At 34.3% G+C, this 21376-nt stretch overlaps 1 protein-coding gene across 5 annotated transcripts in view; it reads right to left on the minus strand.

Moving 5' to 3' along the window:
* Nucleotides 1–21376, minus strand: part of PTBP2 (polypyrimidine tract binding protein 2) — an 83226-nt gene that overhangs the window by 32566 nt on the left and 29284 nt on the right. For all 5 annotated transcript variants that reach the window (XM_065908238.1, XM_065908233.1, XM_065908224.1 and 2 more), the window contains exons 4-7: nt 8848–9020; nt 7753–7896; nt 2155–2319; nt 1954–2064 (exon numbers count right to left, since the gene is read on the minus strand). In XM_065908238.1, coding sequence (XP_065764310.1) covers nt 1954–2064; nt 2155–2319; nt 7753–7896; nt 8848–9020 — 593 coding nt within the window. The remainder of the gene's footprint in view (nt 1–1953; nt 2065–2154; nt 2320–7752; nt 7897–8847; nt 9021–21376) is intronic.

The following is a 21376-nucleotide window of genomic DNA, read 5'->3' on the forward strand; positions in this document are numbered from 1 at the left end:
AAAAGTATAGGTTTTAAATGGAGTCTGGATTACAAGACAATGGGACAAGCAAGATTAGAAAAGAGACTCCTTTTTTCTTCTCCAATAAGTGAAATATAGTTGAGCTCAGATACCAGAATAAAAGCTTAATAAAGTAATTATCTCTTTGCAGATTTTTGTAGAGAAGACCTGAGTGTATATAAACATTCACAAACACCAGCAGTTTAAAGCTTATTTTCTGTGCAGAAGATTGGTTAAATGGAAACCTATTAAATACTGAAAAATATATATAAACTACTTTCCCCATTGAATCACAGAGCCCAAATCAGGTACAATTCTAAATCAAATGCCATTTCACTGGTCCTTTACTAAACAGTCTTCCTCTGGATCATAAGGGAATGACAAAAAGAAAATATTTCACATTAAGAAAAATGTGCACTATATTTAAATTTGTTTGAAGTTGTGAAAAATACCATCAAGAACACGGCTTCTAGACTGCTATTGATCAAACCTCATACCACAATTATTTTGGTATCTCTTTAAAGTATCTCCAAAGCTGGAGGGCTGAAGCATGTTAGGAAAGATAATCATTTTTAAAAAAATAACTATAATAGCTTATTCCTGAAAAGGGAAATATGATTAAATCATGCAACCAGGAACCACTGATTAGAAACAGTGGAGAAGAGTAGACTGAAAAAATGTCTACTTTACAGATGTGTACATTATAAATCATTTACCACTTTGAATCTTGAGCATCTGATAACAGGAAAAATCCCTCTTCAGTTTACAATATATAGTAGTCAGAAAAAGAATGAGATAATAGCACTTGGTAAATCATTTCAATTATGCTATTATTACTAGTAAAGTCTTTCTGCTACCTGAAGCTACTTCTGCTCCCCAAATGAGATTCTAAGAATGGAAATGAAACAGTAGTTAAAAATGGCCTGGTTTCAAACAAGCTATCTTGATCTGGAGGAAGCACTGAAGTAATACACCGTAATCAGTCTGAAAGTAAAAGAGTGAAAGAGAGAATAAAGAAGTAAGACAATTTTAAGCAGAGACCGCTGATTTAAAAAAGGTTTAACCACTCCACTATTCTTGCCTGGAGAATTCCATGGGCAGACAAGCCTGGGGCAGGCTATTATAGTCCATGGGGTTGCAAACAGTCAGACACGACTAAGTGACTAACACTTAACATACACAATAAATATTTAATTTTTTAATAGTGGAATGAAAATAACGATATTATACTACAGCACAAAAAGTTAGAGAGACAAAGGAAGATTTAAATAAGACAAAGACTGGTATGCAGTTTTCAATGGTAGTAGCCGTGACACGGGTAAATTTTACTGCTTTGAATAGTTTCTTACCCTCCATATATAACAACAACAACAAAAAGGTAAGTGATTGGAATAAAAAGGAGCCCAAGAATGCATTGAAAAACCTATCTTTTAAAAAAATACTTAAAAAGAATACTGGAAATCAACTGAGAGCTTATCACAGCATTTGAGCTACATGAGTACTGATATATTTCAGCCAAAGTACCTTACAGCTAATTAAGTACTTTGAAACTCCCACTGGAAAATGTAAAATCTTATACAGGTAAGCATGCATAATATAATATAATCCTGCTATATCCTCAAGAGCACAAAATAGACCTAAATAAAACAAAAATGCAGAATATAAGCCTATATTATAGATAACTACAAATATGATAATTGTTAAAAATCAACATTTCTTTTTATCACAAATACTAAGCTTTCTAATACTATCTCTATGGCACTGATCTATGTCATCTAAAATGCTATATGGTTATTTCTGTTAGTAAGTATTAGTTACTGACATAATAGTAATATTAATAATATATAAATAATAATTGTAATTATAATATTAATGATATTAGTTATATATGTGTGTGTGTGTGTATATATCTGCCACTGAAAATTATTGCTCTCAAAAAAAACCTAGACTTACTAGTTTTGCTTGCTGAGCGTTTACTGGATCGCCATACTGGAGAAGAGCTTGAAACTGGTTATTTTTTGTAAATGTGATTATCTTCAATACAGCACCAAACTTAGAAAATATCTGTTAAAATATTAAAATCAAAACAAATTATATCTACTGTATTATTATTTCTCCATTTTATAGATAAAATGCAAATTAAATTAAACTTACTTGGTGAAGAACATCAAGCGTTACAGGATAATACATATTGTCAATGATTATTCTGAGCACTGGACTCTGGGCTGGAGTCACCGCGCTCTCACTGACTGTGGTGCCACTGAGAGGAGTGTTTGCTGTCTGGACAGCGGTCACAGCCTGAAGAACTGCTTGAGCACGCTAAAAATCAAAACATAAGCACTTTAGAAACATTCCCGGTGTATTCACTGATACTTTGCTACGTGCTACAGTATTAAATTCTTTTCTAGAACACATACGGATTAAATAAAATTTAACACTCATTCAGTAAATATACTTTTAAGCACCTGCCATAAGCCACATATTGTCTGTTTACAATTCAAGTATCATACTAGAATTTACCTCGAAACAGTTGCTGAGGGTTTGGGACCAATGCTGAATAATATAGATAAGGCATGTAATTTATTCTCAAAACAACAAGATGTGGTCTGACAGATTCAGAAAATGTTTTAAACATAAACTTTTAGAGAACAATGAAACTTTAACATTATTCATTCCATAAAAAAGGCAGATAGCAAACCTTTATACTAGATTATCCAAAAGAACTCCTATAAAGCTTATTATTTCTAATAAATCCTAAAAGAGAAACATTTGGATACAAATTTTTTTTATACTAGTGTAACTTTTGAAACCAAAATTTTTACAACAGAAACTGATGTATACCACAGTACACAGCCATAAAATTCTCAGGAATACTTCAAGATAAAATATAAAGAATCTTCCATCCATGTTATTGTTTCTAATACATCATTAATGGTAAAATGCACTATCCTTTTATGTAGGACTAATAAGATATTGCTAATTGAACCATGACAGATCAACTTATAAGACACATCTTGATTTCTGAGATTTTAAAAGTGAAAAAATATATATGGAATTGAGAAAATACAGTATTTTTAGGAAATATGTCAACTAAATCTATGTTAAATGCTCCAAAAAGACTGCCTTTATTACCATTATGTCTTTTCTATTTCTCTGACAGATTCACCGATAAAGAAATAATTTGTTTTCTACCTTATCTGGGGTCAAAAAACCTTTATATAAAGGCAAATAGCTGTTAAATATAATAGTAACTAACACCTCTACGCTAGCTTTATAGTTTGAAGAAGCTGTATTGGCAGATGAACAGGCATATAAACAAAGCACAGCAATAAATGAAAAGGAAGACAAACACAAAAGAATAACACCACTTATGTAAGGAAGGATCAGTGCTCCCTTTAGCAGCACACATACCAATATTGAAACAACACAGAGTTTAGCATGGTCCTATGCAAATATGACCCCCCAAGTTCATGAAGTGTCATTTTCTGTACCTGTTAGCTAAAGTGGTGTTGGTAATCATTTTGCAAAACATAAATAAATCACATCAGTTAGTTGTGTATCTTAAAACTTACACAAAATATATGTCTATTATATCTCAACAAAGGTGAGGGGATGCTCATTTCCCTGAAATAATATATACTCTAACTAGAAAATCACATAGCATAATCTCAAAGAGATCACACACTCCTCTAGTCAAACTTCATCATCTAAATGGTAATTAAATAAAACATGACCTATAAATTTATGTTAGCTAAAGTGACTAAAATCCAACATTTTGAAATATATGATAAATATTTAATACAATGGACACATTTACACTACTATTAGAGCACACAGCTGATAGAAAAGAGAGATGAAAGTATTTCTAGAACAATGTTTGTTAAATATTTGAACATATTTAGTCCAATACAAATTTAAATAAAGTATTTTAAGTAGCTCATTGCAATATCAGTTTCTTCATTAGTGAACATGTCTACATACATTTATTATAACAAGCATGGAAATATCACAACTTACAACAACTCTAACACCTGCTATTTCAAATAACTGAACACTTTCTAAACAGGAATCACATGATCATGGTATACTATCCAAACAGTATAAGAAGTTAACTTTTCTCTGCAACTCACTCATCCTGTATGCTTTCCCCTATGAACCCTCACAATCATCTTGGGTATTCTTCCAGAGACATCACCTACATATTCAAGCATGTATGTATATACATACTCCATACAAGCATATAAGTACTTATCTACTGCATATTTTTCTTTCCAATACTATATTCACTCTTGTACATCTTCCTTTTTTACCTTAACAATTATGTTCTCTGCTATCATTAACAAATAACTTCATTCATGTTTCATACATGTTTTAAAAATATTCATGGAGCAGAGGTGATCTGCCAATCTATACTTTAATTAAACTTTGTATTGAAACAATCATACACATAAGAGGACACAAATCATGAGTATACACAGCTCAATGTCAAATAAACCATATCTGTGAAAGTGCTATAGATAAAAAACAGAACATTACCAACACTCCAAAAGCCACACACATGTTTTCTCCCAGTTATATAAATGGAATGTACTACTATGGTCTGGATTCTTCCAATAAACATAATTTTTATGATGTCCATTCAAGTTTTGCATGCACCAGTAGCTTGTTCATTCTTTTTGCCAGAGAGTATTCCAACAAATAAATGTACCACAACACATTCTACTGCTGCTCAACATTTAGATCATTTCCAGCCTTGGGTAATTACATATAGTGTGCGATGAACTTTCCCATACATATCTTTTGATGCACATATATATAAATTTTCTCAGATACGTGACTAGTAAAATTACTAAGTCAAAGAACAGGAATATGCTCAGTTTTAGCAGACAAATGAAGATTTTAAAAACCATTCTACCAACTTACATTCCCATCACTTATTTATAAGAGTTCAAGCTTTTCTACATTGTTCCAACACTTGGAATTACCTCATTGTATCCAATACGGTAGCATATGGCAGTATCTCACAGTGATTTTAAATTGCATTAAAGGTTCTTAATCCAAACCTAATCTACTTCGTTGATCAGAGGATGGCTTTCAAGGAAACTGGCTTACGGAAACTTGAAGATGTCTAACAACTGGTCATATGAAGTGTGGGATGGAAACTTGGCACAAACATAGGCAGGCCACAATATTTCAGGCAAAAGTGACAGCACAGAAACAAAGTGGCCTCCAAAGGCAAAATAAGAGAAAATGTGCCAAGTTATAGGATCTATCATTACTATTGAGATAGAAGCACAGGAAAATGGAGGGGGAAGCAGCCACAGTCAGAAACAGTAGTCATCTTAGAAAGGGCCTTTATCCTGAGCATGAAAAGAAACTGCTGCAGGGGAGCAAGTTAGATCTGTGCATTTTAGAAAGAGATACACACACATCTATACTAGGGAGAAAGTATTCAAGACAAAAATTAAAGGTCGGTAAGAGTTACTGACTTCCCTGGTGGCTCAGATGGTAAAGCGTCTGCCTACAATGCAGGATATCTGGGTTTGATCCCTGGGTCGGGAAGATCCCCTGGAGAAGGAAATGGCAACCACTCCAGTAATCTTGCCTGGAAAATCCCATGGACGGAGGAGCCTGGTAGGTTAAAGCCCATGAGGTCACCAGAGAGTCAGACACAACTGAGCAACTTCACTTCACTTCAAGAGTTACTAGGTAAGAGATGGCTGTGTCTGAGCAACTGAAGTAGAAAAAAGAAAAGAAAACTGGGCAGATATTGAGAAGAGTGAATTCATAGGACTTGCAACTTGATAAAGGTTGTGGAAGAATTTATGGTTGATGTACACATTCATCTCTCTTTTGTTATAAAACACTATTAAAATGCCTATAAATAAATACAAAATGGAATAAATGCAGACACTGAAGAGAGGTCATCACTGGCTGAGAATAATTTTATCAGATTGCTGGAACACAGAAATTGCATGGACTGAAGACACAGTGAACACATAGCAAAGAGCGTTTGCATTGGTAGCAGCTATAGGAGTCAAATTAGAAACTGGCAGGTACACAGAAGGAGGTGAAATGGAATGTGAAAATAAAAGGATTAACAGAAAGCTTGGCTAACAAACAGCTAAACTCTTCTTCCTCCTCACCATCAACCAACTTAGTAAAAACAAAAGCAACAACTAAACACCCCCTTAAAAGAACAGAAACTCTAAAGAGGGTTTTAAAGGCCAAAGTAAAAACCTCTTTGGCATTTGGGGGGATCCTAGTTCAGTATCCAACTCATTACTCTAGAGGAAAGCACGTAAAGTCCAATAAAACCTAACTGTCCATTCTGAAATATAAAATGGGCAATGAGAGCGGGTGGGTTGAAGAAAGAGAGCAAGATAAACATACAGCTAATACTAAGGAAAGTAAAAGATAGCAGAGTGTTTAAAAATACCATTAATTAGTATCTATAAACAATGACCAATTGTAATACAAAAAGGCTATCAAAGAAGAACTTTTGAAAGTCAAAAATATGGCTGTAACCTTTTTTTCAACAGAAGGTACGTTGCACTGATTATTCCCGATGTCAAAAATAACCAAAACTGTAATAAGTGTCTTACTCTTTAATCTGAGGTTACTCAAAATGTCACCTGTCAATCAGGCTTCCACTGGTTATCCTATTTGAAATTACAGCCCCCACCCCCACACCCCACCACAGATATCTACAGATGCCTTATCTTTATCCTTTCCACATCCTTTTCATTTGAATCTTTTAAAATGAGAATGTATTCACTAATTACTTTATTGAAAATATTAACATGTTAAACCCAACTGGGATATTAAATGCCACTTTAAGTAAAAGGAATAGAGAATAGGTATTTTCTTTTGATAAATTGTAAGAAGTACAACTTCTGGTTCAAAAGTAACAAAAATTAACAAACTTAAAAAAAAAAAAAAAACTGAAATCTTAGCCTTATCTTTTAGGCAAAAAGTTTTACAAGCTTATTGTTATTATACTATCAAAATGATCTTCAGTTATTTTTTACAAAGGTTAAAATTTGTGAGGATTATTTTCCACTTGCTAAGTCAAGAGCCAGACACAGCCTTTTATTTTACTAAAACAGATATAATTAGCTAAAAGCTACATTAAAAGAGCTAAAGTTTCTATATGACTGTTTACTGAAATCCTATGTGTTTATATCTAAAACCACTCTTCTATACTTTTCTAAAGAAACATTAATTTTAAATAACTAGAAACTTCTACCTTAAAAGATCAACATATTCATATAGTCTCAATTCTTATATTTCCCTCCAGGAAAATCATTAATTCATCTTTAATAGGAATTTATCCATAAGAAATTAAAACCTATAAAAAGTCAAATAACCAAAGGGACTGAATTTTATACATTAAATCTAATCAAAGTTGTATACACAGTTTATAGTTAAGTCCCACCTCAGACAGTTTCTATATAAAAGTTTTAATTTGTACAAAGAAAAAGAACTTTGACTAGAACCTTAAAAAAACTGAAAAGATACTATTTAATTTATCCAGTACTAATTTAAAATATGAAAATAACAGGCTGCACATATGTTCTGTAAAGTAACATAACATTTAATACTTAGGGACATATTGCAAGAAAATATAACAACAACAAAAAATTTAAAAGATCATACAGAAATCTCCTCAGTGGTTAAAAATATTTTTTCTCCTAATATGAGTCTTAATACGCTCTAGGACATTTCATTTATGAACCTACACATACTCACTTGGTTTAACGTATTATCTGTTTTTAGTTCTTTGTGATTGGAGTACTGGATATAAATTGGTTGGTTACGAAGGTGAGGTGTCACAGCAGAATAGTAATTAACCATGGTAATAGCTGCTTCCTCTGTTGCTAGTTCCAAAAATGCCTGAAAATTGCAATAGCAAAAATTATAATACTATGAATTAAATTCAAATAAACTTCAATATCTGTGTGATCTATTTGGTTCATTAAAAAAATCACTACCGGGAATTGCCCTAATAAGTAGAATCAGAAATCCTTACTGAAGCTTAGAGATAGTTAAAGCTAACCTCAGTAGACAGCTCTTAGCATACACAGCATTTCTGCCTTCCACCTCGGATTTCCATACATTACAAATGTAACTCCTCCAACAAAGGCTAGAGAAAATAAAATCCAAACATTTTCTAAAATCAGAATTTTACCATGCCTAACCTAGAAAATATGAGATCTCCAAGTCATTTTTAAAGCATTTATAATCTAATAGGAGAAAAAAATTAAATGTCATCTTATTAGCGATATTAACTATATTTAAGAGAACATTAAATTTCTCTAAATTCTTCTAAATGGTATCATTAGGAACTTTAAAACAAAATTTGATTTTTAATACACCTAGACCCTACTGCTACAGATGTTTCTATTCAGTATAGATTATCTGGGACTAATAACTAATTTTTTCTAATGCTATCAGATAAATATTTCCCTGGGATAGGCTTAAAGGTAAGATGATACTAATGTCCCTACTGATTTCTGATATTACAAAGAGTAAAGCCACAATAAAAAAAGTTATTACATCTGTATTTCCCACAATCTCCTTGAACAATAGTTCTACTACAGTTCTAAAGTGAATTTACAAAGCAAAATTTTAAAACTATAGTGACTTACTCATTTTAATTCCCTAGCATTAATTTCTTATACACAGCTACTAGGAAAAGTCAGAGCAGAACTTTTGTCATACTCCTTAAGAAAAGTAGCCTACTATGTATAATTATATGAACTATCATTTCATCAGGCGACAGCTAATTCACACTTACAGGACAGTTTGGAGCTTAACATTTTCTAAGTCCAGAAATAAGTATACCTGATTTTTTCCTTTCAGCATAAGGATGTTGGTCACCTTACCAAAAGGTAAGCCTAAAGCAATAACTTCAGTTTCTGTCACTTCACCAGGCAATTTTCGAATATGAAGTACACGAGAAGGAGCACCATCCATTTTATCTTCTCCTTTGAATTTTTTACTATCATTACCATTGGCTGAAAGAAAGTAAAGAAACAGTTATTATGTTTATCTTATGTGCATAAATAAAAATCACAAAACAAACTTCAGTAGAGAACTTAAAAAAAACATAGCTGAGCATACTTGTGATACTTCCTAAAAATTTGAAAACATGGTTTTCGGAGTAATGGAAAAAACTCATATCCACCAATTACTACTAAATGAACTCATCAATTAAGACTATTATTGGGTAGAGATATTTCTGGATAGCATATGTAGAGTAACAAGTGACAAGTAACAATTTCATTAAAATGAAATTTCATAAAGAAATGGTCAATGGCTACACAAAACAATTATCTTACAATTCAATCATCTTAACAGAATAAGGAAAATACAAAAACAGTGAAAATTTTGACTTAGCAAAAAGGGGATACTATATTTTACCTGAAAAATTCTAAACTGCTCAAATTGGAAAATGTACTAAAAAATGGAATCAGACAATGCTTTAAAAATTATTATGCAGTCAATCCACAGTATGGCTTATATTCCTCTACCTAAATATTTTATCACTATCAACATCTACGTACTATATTATCACTCATGGACTTGATTATCTTTTCTGTTACTCTGAGCTTTAGAGTGATATTTTGAACAACAAATTAGTTGCCTGCCTTTATTCCAAAACTACCAAAACACAAAAAACAAAAACAAAACTTATGAAAGATACAATAAACAGAACATCACCTAAGACTCAAGGATAGTTCTAAGAATCTATTAAAATGAAAAACTCTTACACACAGAGAAAGATACATGTATATTCCATTTCTGTATACAAATTTTGGTATTTCACAGTACATACCCCCAAACATTCAATACAATAAAACTCTAAGACCATCTTGATCTTCTAAAAGTGTCCTTAAAATTTACTCAAACATCAATTCTTTTAACAGTTACTGAATATCAAGAAAATGTCTGGCATTTTAGGTTCTGGAGTACATCAGTGAACAGCAAGCAGTAAGAGCCCTGATGTTCTCTTGTTGTCTAGTGAGACAGATGGCCTACCTAGTACATGAGTCAGATAACTTCTAGAGTGGCAGTGCTATGGAGAAAGTAAAGCACAGTAATGTGATTAAAAGTAACATAACAGAGGATTCGAAGAGGGTGATATTGTAGTGATTTAACTGGATGATCAGAGATATGTGAACTCATCTGATTTATCATACAACTTGAAGTGTCAATTAAGTCACAGTTTAAGAGTTACACTGAACTTTATATAGCCAATGCATTATACAGCCAATGCAATGTTGTTCAATGCAATAAAGATTCCACAGGTTACTTTGAACAGAAAACTAGTTAAGTTCTACTTACTACTATATATTACCAGAAAAATCTTGCTGGCTAGCTCTTCATCACTCCAGAAATAATAAAAACTACAAAAAGTTCTCCACATCTCCTTTCATAAGTAAAGAAGACTTGTTCCTGCACAAGCACCTGAAATTATCAGGAACAGGCTGAATTTCTTATTTTGTAGCATCTCATTTTAACAATATCATTGGGTCTGTTTAACTGATAATGTAAGTTAAATCAGGGAATCAAAAAATATACATACACCATAAAACATACAACTGACATAACAAATGCATATTCTTCTAAGGCCTTTTCTTATAAAGCAGTCTGAGAGACTGAGTTCTTGTACATTCATTTGAATAACAAGAATGAATATCATAGGCCAACCTATAGTCACAAGAGTTATACATTATAATATGAGGAAATTCAAACAGCAACTTTCTATTTCTCCTAATTTAGCCTTTTTTCCTTCAGGGAAAAAGCAAAGGAAAAAAATCACAATAAAAATACTACCCATCACTACACATAGAGGGAGAGAAAAACTCTACCTTTATTAAACAATTCTTAGAATATAATTTCTAAAAGGCAAAAGCCTGCCTAAACCTATTATTAAAAGAATAGAAGAGTTAACTGTTTGATTTTGTGTTGCATGATTTCTAGACAGTAGAGGGTAAGTAAAACAACTGAATAATATAGTTTAGTAGATGGGACAGCTTTCACAAAGACGACGACAAATAACTTGGTTTTGGTTTTGTTTTTTTTTAAGATTTATAAAAAATTTGCATTTATATTTAACATTCACTGAAAGTAACCTACATGCCAGGCACTTCATAATTCTAGGATTGCTTTTATGACTTATCAATCCCATTTATAGACAGAGCTTCTGAAGTTGCTCAAGGTTAGGAAGTTACTGAAGTGGTAAAGACAGGAAATGGGAGAAAAAGAATTAAAACTCAAGAGTCTGAAGTCTGTGCTTTCAACCCACTATACCATTAGAAGACTCTAAAGACAAATTTCATGTAACATATAATGGCTAAAGAATATTTGTTCTTTCCTTCCAAATGCCATGTAACTAACAATATTTAGACTCTCTGCATTACCTGAAAGTCCTCTTAGTTAATAGCTTCAGAAAGGGTGACTTTCACATATTCATATTTTAGTGCAAAATATCATGAAAGTCCCAATTACTATGAAAATGCAAAACTGAGAAATGAAAATTTCTTTAAAATTAAGTAAGCTGATTTTCATACATAAAAGTACCCCAACCCTGGAAAAAGAAAAGGGCACAACTGAGTGGCCCTCAGTTTAATTTGGACTGCTTTCCACAATCCTTTTCCTTGCACTTCCCAGATAAATCCCAAAACTTTTGGTTTGGGTATATAAAAACAGTAATAATTAAAACAAATTTTAAGAATTTATGCAAAACAGATATGGATAAGATGCATATAAATTGTAGAAATCTTTAATTATACTAGTTCCCATATATGCCATTTTAAAAAGCAAAAGCTTAGTGAGGATATTGTTCTACTCATAAACTCAAAACAAGACATAGACACTGTTTCTAACTGAACATTCGAACATAAATTTCAAAGTTTTCTACCTCAGTTCTAGTGAATATCTTCACTTTTGATCAGTCCTAGTTTCATCTGTTTTTCTCTTTGACTGATCTTTGTTTTCTCAGTTGCAGTTCACTCAGTTGTGTCCGACTCTGCAACACCATGGACTGCAGCATGCTAGGCCTTCCTTTCCATCACCAACTCCCGGAGTTTACTCAAACTCATGTCCATTTAGTTGGTGATGCCATCCAACCATCTCATCTTCTGTCATCCCCTTCTTGTCCCACCTTTGATCTTTCCCAGCACCAGGGTCTTTTCCAATGAGTAAGTTCTTCCCATCATGTGGCCAAAGTATTGAAGTTTCAGCCTAACATCAGTCCTTCCAATGAATATTCAGGACTGATTTCCTTCAGGATGGACTGATTGGATCTCCTCACAGTACAAGGGACTCTCAAGAGTCTTCTCCAACACCACAGTTCAAAAGCATCAATTCTTCGGTGCTCAGCTTTCTTTATGGTCCAACTCTCACATCCATACATGACTAATGGAAAAACCGTATCTTTGACTAGACTGACCTTTGCTGGCAAAGTTATGTCTCTTCTTTTTAATATGCTGTCTAGGTTGGTCCTAACTTGTCTTCCAAGGAGCCAGCATCTTTTAATTTTATGGCTGCAGTCACCATCTGCAGTGATTTTGGAGCCCAGAAAAATAAAGCCAGCCGCTGTTTCCACTGTTTCCTCATCTATTTGCCATGAAGTGATGGGACCAGATGACATGATCTTAGTTTTCTGCATGTTGAGCTTTAAGCCAACTTTTTCACTCTCCTCTTTTACTTTCATCAAGAGGCTCTTTAGTTCTTCACTTTCTGCCATAAGGGTAGTGTCATCTGCTATTTGAGGCTTTTGATATCTCTCCCAGCAATCTTAATTCCAACTTGTGCTTCATCCAGTCCAGCTTTTCTCATGATGTACTCTGCATATAAATTAAATAAGCAGGATGACAATACACAGCCTTGAAGTACTCCTTTTCCTATTTGGAACCAGTCTGTTGTTCCATGTCCAGTTCTAACTGTTGCTTCTTGATCTGCATAAAGATTTCTCAAAAGGCAGGTTCTGGTATTCCCAACTCTTTCAGAATATTCCACAGTTTATTTTCTAGTGGCTTTTATACTTGTAGTTTTAACACAAAAAAGGTCTCACCAAAGATTCTCTGTTATTTGTTAAATCCACATGTGGTCAAAGAACCATGGACCCTCTCATCTTACCAAATCTCTTTTCTCACAGCCCCCGTAATCCTCATTTCCAGTTTCCTTAATTCCTGATTCATTTAATACCTGTTTGGACCCCTCAGCTACTTCCCCAGTGGTGCAGTGGTAAAGAATCTGCCTGCCAATACAGGAGGAGTAAGAGACTGGGTTTGACCCCAGGGTCAGGATGATCCCCTGATGTAGGAAATGGCAACCCTTTCCAGTATTCTTGCCTGGAAAATTCCATGGATAGAGGAGCCTGGCGGGCTACAGTCTGTGGGGTCACAAAAGTTGGACACGACTGAGTGCACACAACAAGCGGGCATGCACACATGTGGGTGTAGACATACTCACACACTGACCCCTCTGCTACCTCATTTACTTCTCAAAATGGTTACAGTGACAACCCCGCCCCCCGCCCCCCCCCCCCACCTCCATCTGCTAACTCATTTATGTCTCAAAATGGTTAGAGTGCCCCAAGTTGTTCTGGTCTCCATGTCCTTCCTATCCTTACTTGCTCATACAAACACTTCAGTAAAAGTTTTTCTATATGCCCATTATTTTAATCTCACTCATTTGACCAATATTCTAATTGTGTACTTCCAATTGTATATACCAACTTGAAGTGCAACATCTTAAAACATACTTCATCTGTTCAGTGAAAATTATTAACAAAACTTAAGTATTCTCTCCTTATTTTCATTTTCCAAGTCTTTCAGATGCAAGCGCTTATAAAAAAGCACTAGTAACTTCCTTTATCAAATACGGTAACTGAAAGGCAATGCAGTTTTAATCCTAAAAAGTTTGAAATTTATTTTCGCAAGTAGTTTTATTTTTTAAATTAATTTTTACTGAAGGATAATCGCTTCACAGAATTTTGCTGTTTCCTGTCAAACCTCAGCATGAATCAGCCACAGGTTTACATATACCCTCTCCCTCTGTGACCTCCTTCCGTCTCCCTTCCATCCCACCCATCTAGGTTGATAAGAGCCCATTTGAGTTTCCTAAGACATACAGCAAATTCCCACTGGCTATCTATTTTACAATTGGTAGTGTAAGTTTCCATGTTAACTGTTTCCATACATCTCACCCTCTGCTCCCCTCTCCCCATGTCCCTAAGTTTATTCTCTTTATGTCTACTTCTCCATTGTTGCCCTGTACATAAATTCTTCAGTATCACTTTTCTAGATTCCATATATATGCATTAGAATATGATATTTATTTCTCTGACTTACTTTGTGCTGTATAACAGTGTCTAGGTTCATCCCACCTCATTAGAACTGACTCAAATGTGTTCCTTTTCATGGCTGAGTAATAGTCCATTGTGTGTACGTACCACAACTTCTTTATCCATTCACCTGTCAATGGACATCTAGGTTACTTCCATGTTCTAGCTATTGTAAATAGTGCTGCAATCAACAATGGAATACATGTGTCTCATTCAATTTTGGTTTCTTCAGGGTATATGCATAGAAGTGGGATTGCTGGGTCATATGGTGCTTTTATTCCTAGTGTTTTAAGCAATCTCCATACCGTATTCCACAGTGGCTGTATCAATTTACATTCCCACCAACCATGCAGGAGCATTCCCTTTTCTCCACTCTCCAGCATTTATTTTTTGTAGATTTTTTGATGATGGCCATTCTGACTGGTGTGAAGTGATATCTCATTGTAGTTTCTATTTGCATTTCTCTAATAATGAGCGATGTTGAGCATCTTTTCAAGAGTTTGTTAGCCATCTGTATGTCTTCTTTGAAGAAATGTCTGTTTAGGTCTTTTTCCCACTTTTCATTGGCTTGTTTCCCCGGTATTGAGTTGTATGACTAGAAGTTTTAGTTAGACTTCAAGGCAAAGCATAGTGTTACACAAGCTGCTAGCTTTAAAAACAACAAAGAATCTGAGCTAAGGAAAATGAATGATCATACTTATCTTTCTTATCTTTCCATCCCTACATGGGAAAATAAATTTCAAAAAACAGTTAACCAGAAATGTGAGTATACACTGATAGAGAATACTTTTTAGCTGTTAGTTAATTTCAACAGACACTGAACAAAAAAAAAATCTTACTAGGTTTACTGTAAAACCTGCCTGTAACTCTATTTCTGAGAAGCTGCACAGCCTAGCTGCCAAATGTAACTTATGCATGACTTGGAAAATAATAGAAGGCTATGGGCTTCCCCAAGAAAAAGAAATGCAAAAAGGCAAAATGTTTATCTGAAGAGGTCTTACATAGCTGAGAAAAGAAGAGAAGTGAAAGCAAAGGAGAAAAGGGAAGATTTACCTATGTAAATACAAAGTTCCAAAGAATAGCAAGGAGAGATAAGGCCTTTCTAAGTGAACAATGCAAAGAAATAGAGGAAAATAACAGAAGGGGAAAGACTAGAGATCTCTGCAAGAAAATAACAGATACCAAGAGAATATTTCATGGAAAGATGGACACAATAAAGGGCCTAACAGACGCAGAAGATATTAAGAAGAGGTGGCAAGAATACACAGAAGAACTATACAAAAAAAGATTTTCATGACCCAGATAACCACGATGGTGGGATCACTCACCTAGAGCCAGACACTCTGGAGTGCCAAGTCAAGTGTGACTTAGGAAGCATTACTACGAACAAAGCTAGTGGGGATGATGGAATTCCAGTTGAGCTATTACAAATCCTAAAAGATGATTCTGTGCAAATGCTGCACTCAATGTGCAAACAAATTTGGAAAACTCAGCAGTGGCCACAGGACTGGGAAAAGGTCAGTTTTCATTCCAATCCCAAAGAAAGGCAATGTCAAAGAATGTTCAAACTAATGCACAATTCCACTCATTTCACATGCAAGTAAAGTAATGCTCAAAATTCTCCAAGTTAGGCTTCAACAGTACGTGAACCCAGAACTTCCAGATGTTTAAGCTGGGTTTAGAAAAGGCAAGAGGAATCAAGAGATCAAACTGCCAACATTCTTTGGGTCACAGAAAAAGCAAGAGAATTCTACAAAAACATTTGCTTCATTGACTATGCGAAAGGCTTTGGCTATGTGGATCACAACAAACTGTGGAAAATTCTTAAAGAGTCAGGAATACCAAACTACCTTACCTGCCTCTGCAAAGCCTGTATGCAGGTCAAGAAGCAACAGTTAGAACCAGACGTGGAACAACAGACTGGTTCAAAATTGGGCACAAAATTGGTGTATACTGTCACCCTGTTTATTTTAACTTATATGCAGAATACATCATGAGAAATCCTGGGCTGGATGGAGCACAAGCTGGAATCAAGACTGCAGGGAGAAGTATCAATAACCTCAGATATGCAGATGATACCATCCATATGGCAGAAAATGAAGAGGAACAAAAGAGCCTCTTGATGAAGAGTGAAAAAGCTGGCTTAAAACTCAACATCCAAAATCAAAGATCATGGTATCTGGCCCTAACACTTCACGGCAAATAAGCGGGGAAACAATGAAAACAGTGACAATGTTTTTAGGCTCCAACATCAATGCAGATGGTGCCTGGAGCAATGAAATTAAAAGATGCTTGCTCCTTGGAAGAAAAGCAATGACAAGCTTAGTGCATTAAAAAGCAGAGACATTACTTCGCTGACAAAGGTCAGTACTGTCAAGGCTATGGATGTGATTTTTTCCAGGAGTCATGTACAGATGTGAGAGTTGGACCATAAAGAAGGCTGAGCACCAAAGAATTCATGCTTTTGAACTGTAATGTTGGAGAAGGCTCGTGAGAGTCCCTTGGACTGCAGGGAAGTAAAACCAGTCAATGCTAAAGGAAATCAATCCTGAATATTCATTGGAAGGACTGATTCTGAAGCTCCAGTACTGTGGCCACCTGATGCGAGGAGCTGACTTATTAGAAAAGACCCTAATGCTGGGAAAGAAGGAGAAGGGGATGACAGAGGATGAGATGGCTGGATGATATCACCAACTCAATGGGTATGAGTCTGAGCAAACTCTTCGAGTCGGTGAAGGACAGGGAAGCCTGGTGTGCTGCAGTCTGTGGGGTCACAAACAGTTGGACATGACTGAGCGGCTGGACAACAAAGGGGCTTCCCAGGTGGCTCGGTTGTAAAGAATCCACGTACCAATACAGGAGAAAAGTGGGTTCAACCCTGGGTCGGGAAGATACTCTGGAGGAGCAAATGGCAACCCACTCTGGTATTCTCGCCTGGAGAATTCCAAGGACAGAGGAACCTGGCGGGCTACATTCCAAAGGGTCACAAATAGTCAGACATGACTGACGACTGACCGACTAAGCATGCAGACTATACTAGAGGAAGGCTCCCATCACCTCTATGTAAGAGGACATGTTCTTAGGACCCTCATAGAGATTCAAACTGAAACAATGTGCTGGAATAGTTTCAAAACATTACAATAAAATGAAATGACATCATATCAAAAATGTCTGTATATAAAAGTTAAAACAGACATATCTCAAACAGTTCTGAGTAACATGTAACAAAATCTGTAAAATGATTCACATAATGAAATAAAAAGTCATAGTTTCAGCAATAACAAATCCTGATATTATAGATTAACACCAGCACTGGCAGAAATACACCTAACTTAAAGAGGTATCCCATCTCCATACCTGTATAAAATGGACTCAAGACAGACCCTATCTTACCACTGTCAAGCCTCCTCCCCACTTTCAAATAATTACACATTCCTTCCAATAAAATCCAATTCCAATCCATCAGAGCTGTGTCTTTGAAATGTTTAACTTCTAAAGGAACTAGTTTAATACAAAATAGTTCAAGATTATTTCCCTAAGACTAAGTTTCTAATAACATTAACTTCCCCCACGTCTAAAATTCTTTTTTTTCTTTGACAGAAATACAGCTGTAGAGGAAGACAGTCTAGACAGGGAAAGGCTGCTGAGACATGCTACTGGAAGCAAGAATTCTATAAAGTCAATTAGAACAGACATGGAAAAAGCTGGAACATAAAAATAAAATACTATTTTGCATCTGACAATCATTAAAATGTCCTAGTAATATTGTCTGTAAAGTCCATTTTTGAGACATCTGGATGACAACTGTTTATTTTTCTAGCTAAGTACAGCTACTGGTTTTCAAAGGTCTTATGATTCAAGTTGGCATCTGTCTGCATATACACAGATCTTACCCTCATCTATGTTAGGAAAAACACAAAAATTTTAAAACTCAATGCCTCTGTTCAGAAAAGGTAAAATAAACTGAATGCATATAAATTTCTCATGTTAAAACAGGCTTTAAGAACTTTATTCCATCACTACAAAAAGACTTGATTCATTCCTTAGCATAAAGTATTGTTATTCTAAACATCCTTTAAAAAAGGAAGACAATTAACAGACTGTTCTTTCTTTTCAACAAAATCAAATCAAATTTCTCTACTTTGTTCCTTTTGTTAACAGAACTATTGTACTATCCATTACCCAGTGATTCCAGGCCAAAACTCTTAATACTTCTATCAAAGTCTACTTCCCAACTCAGAAATTGTTCTAATTTCTTGATACATCATTTTCTCCATATTTTACTTCTCAGACTCTAAAATTAAGGACCTTGATATCTTCAATTTGCCTCTGCCACCTTAAAAAAAAACAAAAAAACCCCACACAAACAGAACAAAAATCCTTTCTAAAATGTAAATCTCTTCTAAAAAAGTTCAGTCTCCTTAGTATAACGCATGCAACTTTTTGTTAAATTTCTTGATATTTTTTCTAAAGTTCCCATAAATGGATTTTTTAAAAGTTCATTTTCCAAAAATTTGCTAAGACTATCAGAAAAAATTTAAACTGTATCCCATATCTGTTCTAAAAATCACTTGGATTCTATTGAGTTTTCTATTTTAAAAATCATGTTGACTGTGAATAAGACAGTTTTACTTCTCCCCTTCTAAACTTTATGCTTTTTATTTATTTTACTTGCCTTAAAGAAAGTAAATGCTAGAAATATTCTGGGAAGACACATCCTTACTTCATTCCTAATTTTAAGAAAATATTCAGTGTTCCACTATCATGAATGAAACTTGTTGTAGGCTCTTAGTAGATCCCCTCTGTGTATCTTGTAGAAGGTTCCCTTTTCTTGTTAGCTTTCTGAGAACTTTTTTATCATGAATAGATGCTGAATTTTTTGTAAAATGCTTTTTCTGCTTCTATTAACCTGGTGATTTTTTTCCCTCTGTTATTCTATTACTGTGATTATGTAGAGTTCATTTCCCACTGGTAAACCCTACAATCAAGGGGTAAATCTCAATTAGTCATCATGAATTATCTTTTACATACTGCTGAATGTGATTTGCTAATATCTTGTGAAGAATGTCCACATTTATGTAAATGAAAAGTATTAGTGTGAAATCTGTTATTCTTATATTATCTTTGTTAGATTTTGATTTCAGTAGCTTCATAAAGTGAATTAAGGAGCATTCTCTTTGTCTAAAAGGTTAAAAGATGACTATTTCTTTCTTTGACATTTCATACAATTCAACAGTGAAACCACCTATGCCCGAGTAAAACCACCTTCAAGAGAAAACCACTGACCAGTGAAATCACCTATGCCTGAGAAATCTTTGTGGAAAAATAACTTAGGGCTTCCCTGGTGGCTCAGACAGGAAAGAATCTGCCTTCAATGCAGGAAACCCAGGTTTGATCCCTGGGTTGGGAAGATACCATGGAGAAAGGCACAGTTACCCACTCCAGTATTCCTGCCTGGAGAATTCCAAGGACAGAGGAGGCTGGCAGGCTATAGTCCACAGGGTCACAAAGCAAAGACTCAGAGATGACTGAGTGACTAACACTTTTTTAAATTAAAAATTCAATTTTGATAATAGATATAAAGATAACCTATATCTATAATAATATTTAAGAGGTAATCTATCAGTTTTTTAAACTAGATTTGTAAGGAAATTTGTCTAGTTCATTTGTTGAATTTATTGGCATTACTGATGCCTATAATACTATCTATTAATATATAGAGAGTTAATCTAAAATATCAGTTTTTTAAACTAAATTTATAAAAGAAATTCTCTATTTCATTTGTTGAATTTATTGGCATTACTGATGCCTGTAATACTGTCTTATTTTCCTATAATAAGGATCTATGGATCACTGTATAGGATCTATAGTAATACAGCCACTTCCACTACTGATACCAGTAATTTTTGTTTTTTCTTTCTCAAAAGGAATTTTAAACAGTTTTTTTTTTTTTTAACATGGAGCCAACAAAGGTAGATAAGTATCTAATGTAGGTACAGAACTATTTCCCCCCATGCACTTCTTGGAGGTGGTGTGGGGAACATTTCTATATTTTCTTCTATATTCTGAGAAAATACAATTTTGTTGTGTTTTCATTTTTACTCAATCAGAAATATCCTATGATTCATGTGCTGTACAGGATTATGGAAATTTCTAAATATTTGGCAATTTCCTAGATTTCTGTTTTTTATTTTTAGTTAAATCCCAGGATAATCAGATACTGTACAAACTTTCTGTCATTTGAAATTTACTTTTAAAATCATGTTGAACATCCTATATTGGCTTTAAAAGTTATTCTGCAGTTACTGCATGTTTTATAAATGTAAGTTAAGCTGAGCCGATAGCACTGTTCAAAACTTCCATGTATTTTTTAAGATTGATTTGTCTTATTGATTACTATGAACAATATTAAAACGCCCAGTTTTAAATTTAAAATTGTAGATTTTTCTGCTTCTCTTTTGTCATTTTTAAAATGTACTTTGAAACTGTTATTACTAATATACAGATTAAGGAACGTTATGTTTTCCAATATACTGACCCTTTTGACACTAAGAAATATGTCTTTTTATAACAATACAGCCAATACTTCTTGTCTTGAATTCTAATTCATCTGATATCAATACAGTTACATGAACTTTCCTGTGCTATATTTGCATGAAATATTATTTTCCATCCTTTTCCAACTTGTGTCTCTATACTTCAACCTGACTTCAGAAGTAGACAGTGTAGTACTTTTTAATCCAATATGACTTTGTCTTTTAATTCAACTTCTTAGACCACTAATAGTCAAAAGAAATATACAAATCACATACTTTTAAGTTTCTAATAACCATACCGAGAAGTAAAAGAAAGTGAAATTAATTTTAATATATATTTTAATCCAATATATCTGAAATATTACTGTGAAAGTGAGGTGTTAGTCACTCAGTCATGTCTGACTCTGCGACCCCATGGACTGTAGCCCACCAGGCTCCTACCCTCTGTCCAAGGAATTCTCCACACAAGAACACTGAAGTG

This window comes from Muntiacus reevesi, chromosome 1, assembly GCF_963930625.1.
Source record: "Muntiacus reevesi chromosome 1, mMunRee1.1, whole genome shotgun sequence".
Classification (NCBI taxonomy): domain Eukaryota; kingdom Metazoa; phylum Chordata; class Mammalia; order Artiodactyla; family Cervidae; genus Muntiacus; species Muntiacus reevesi.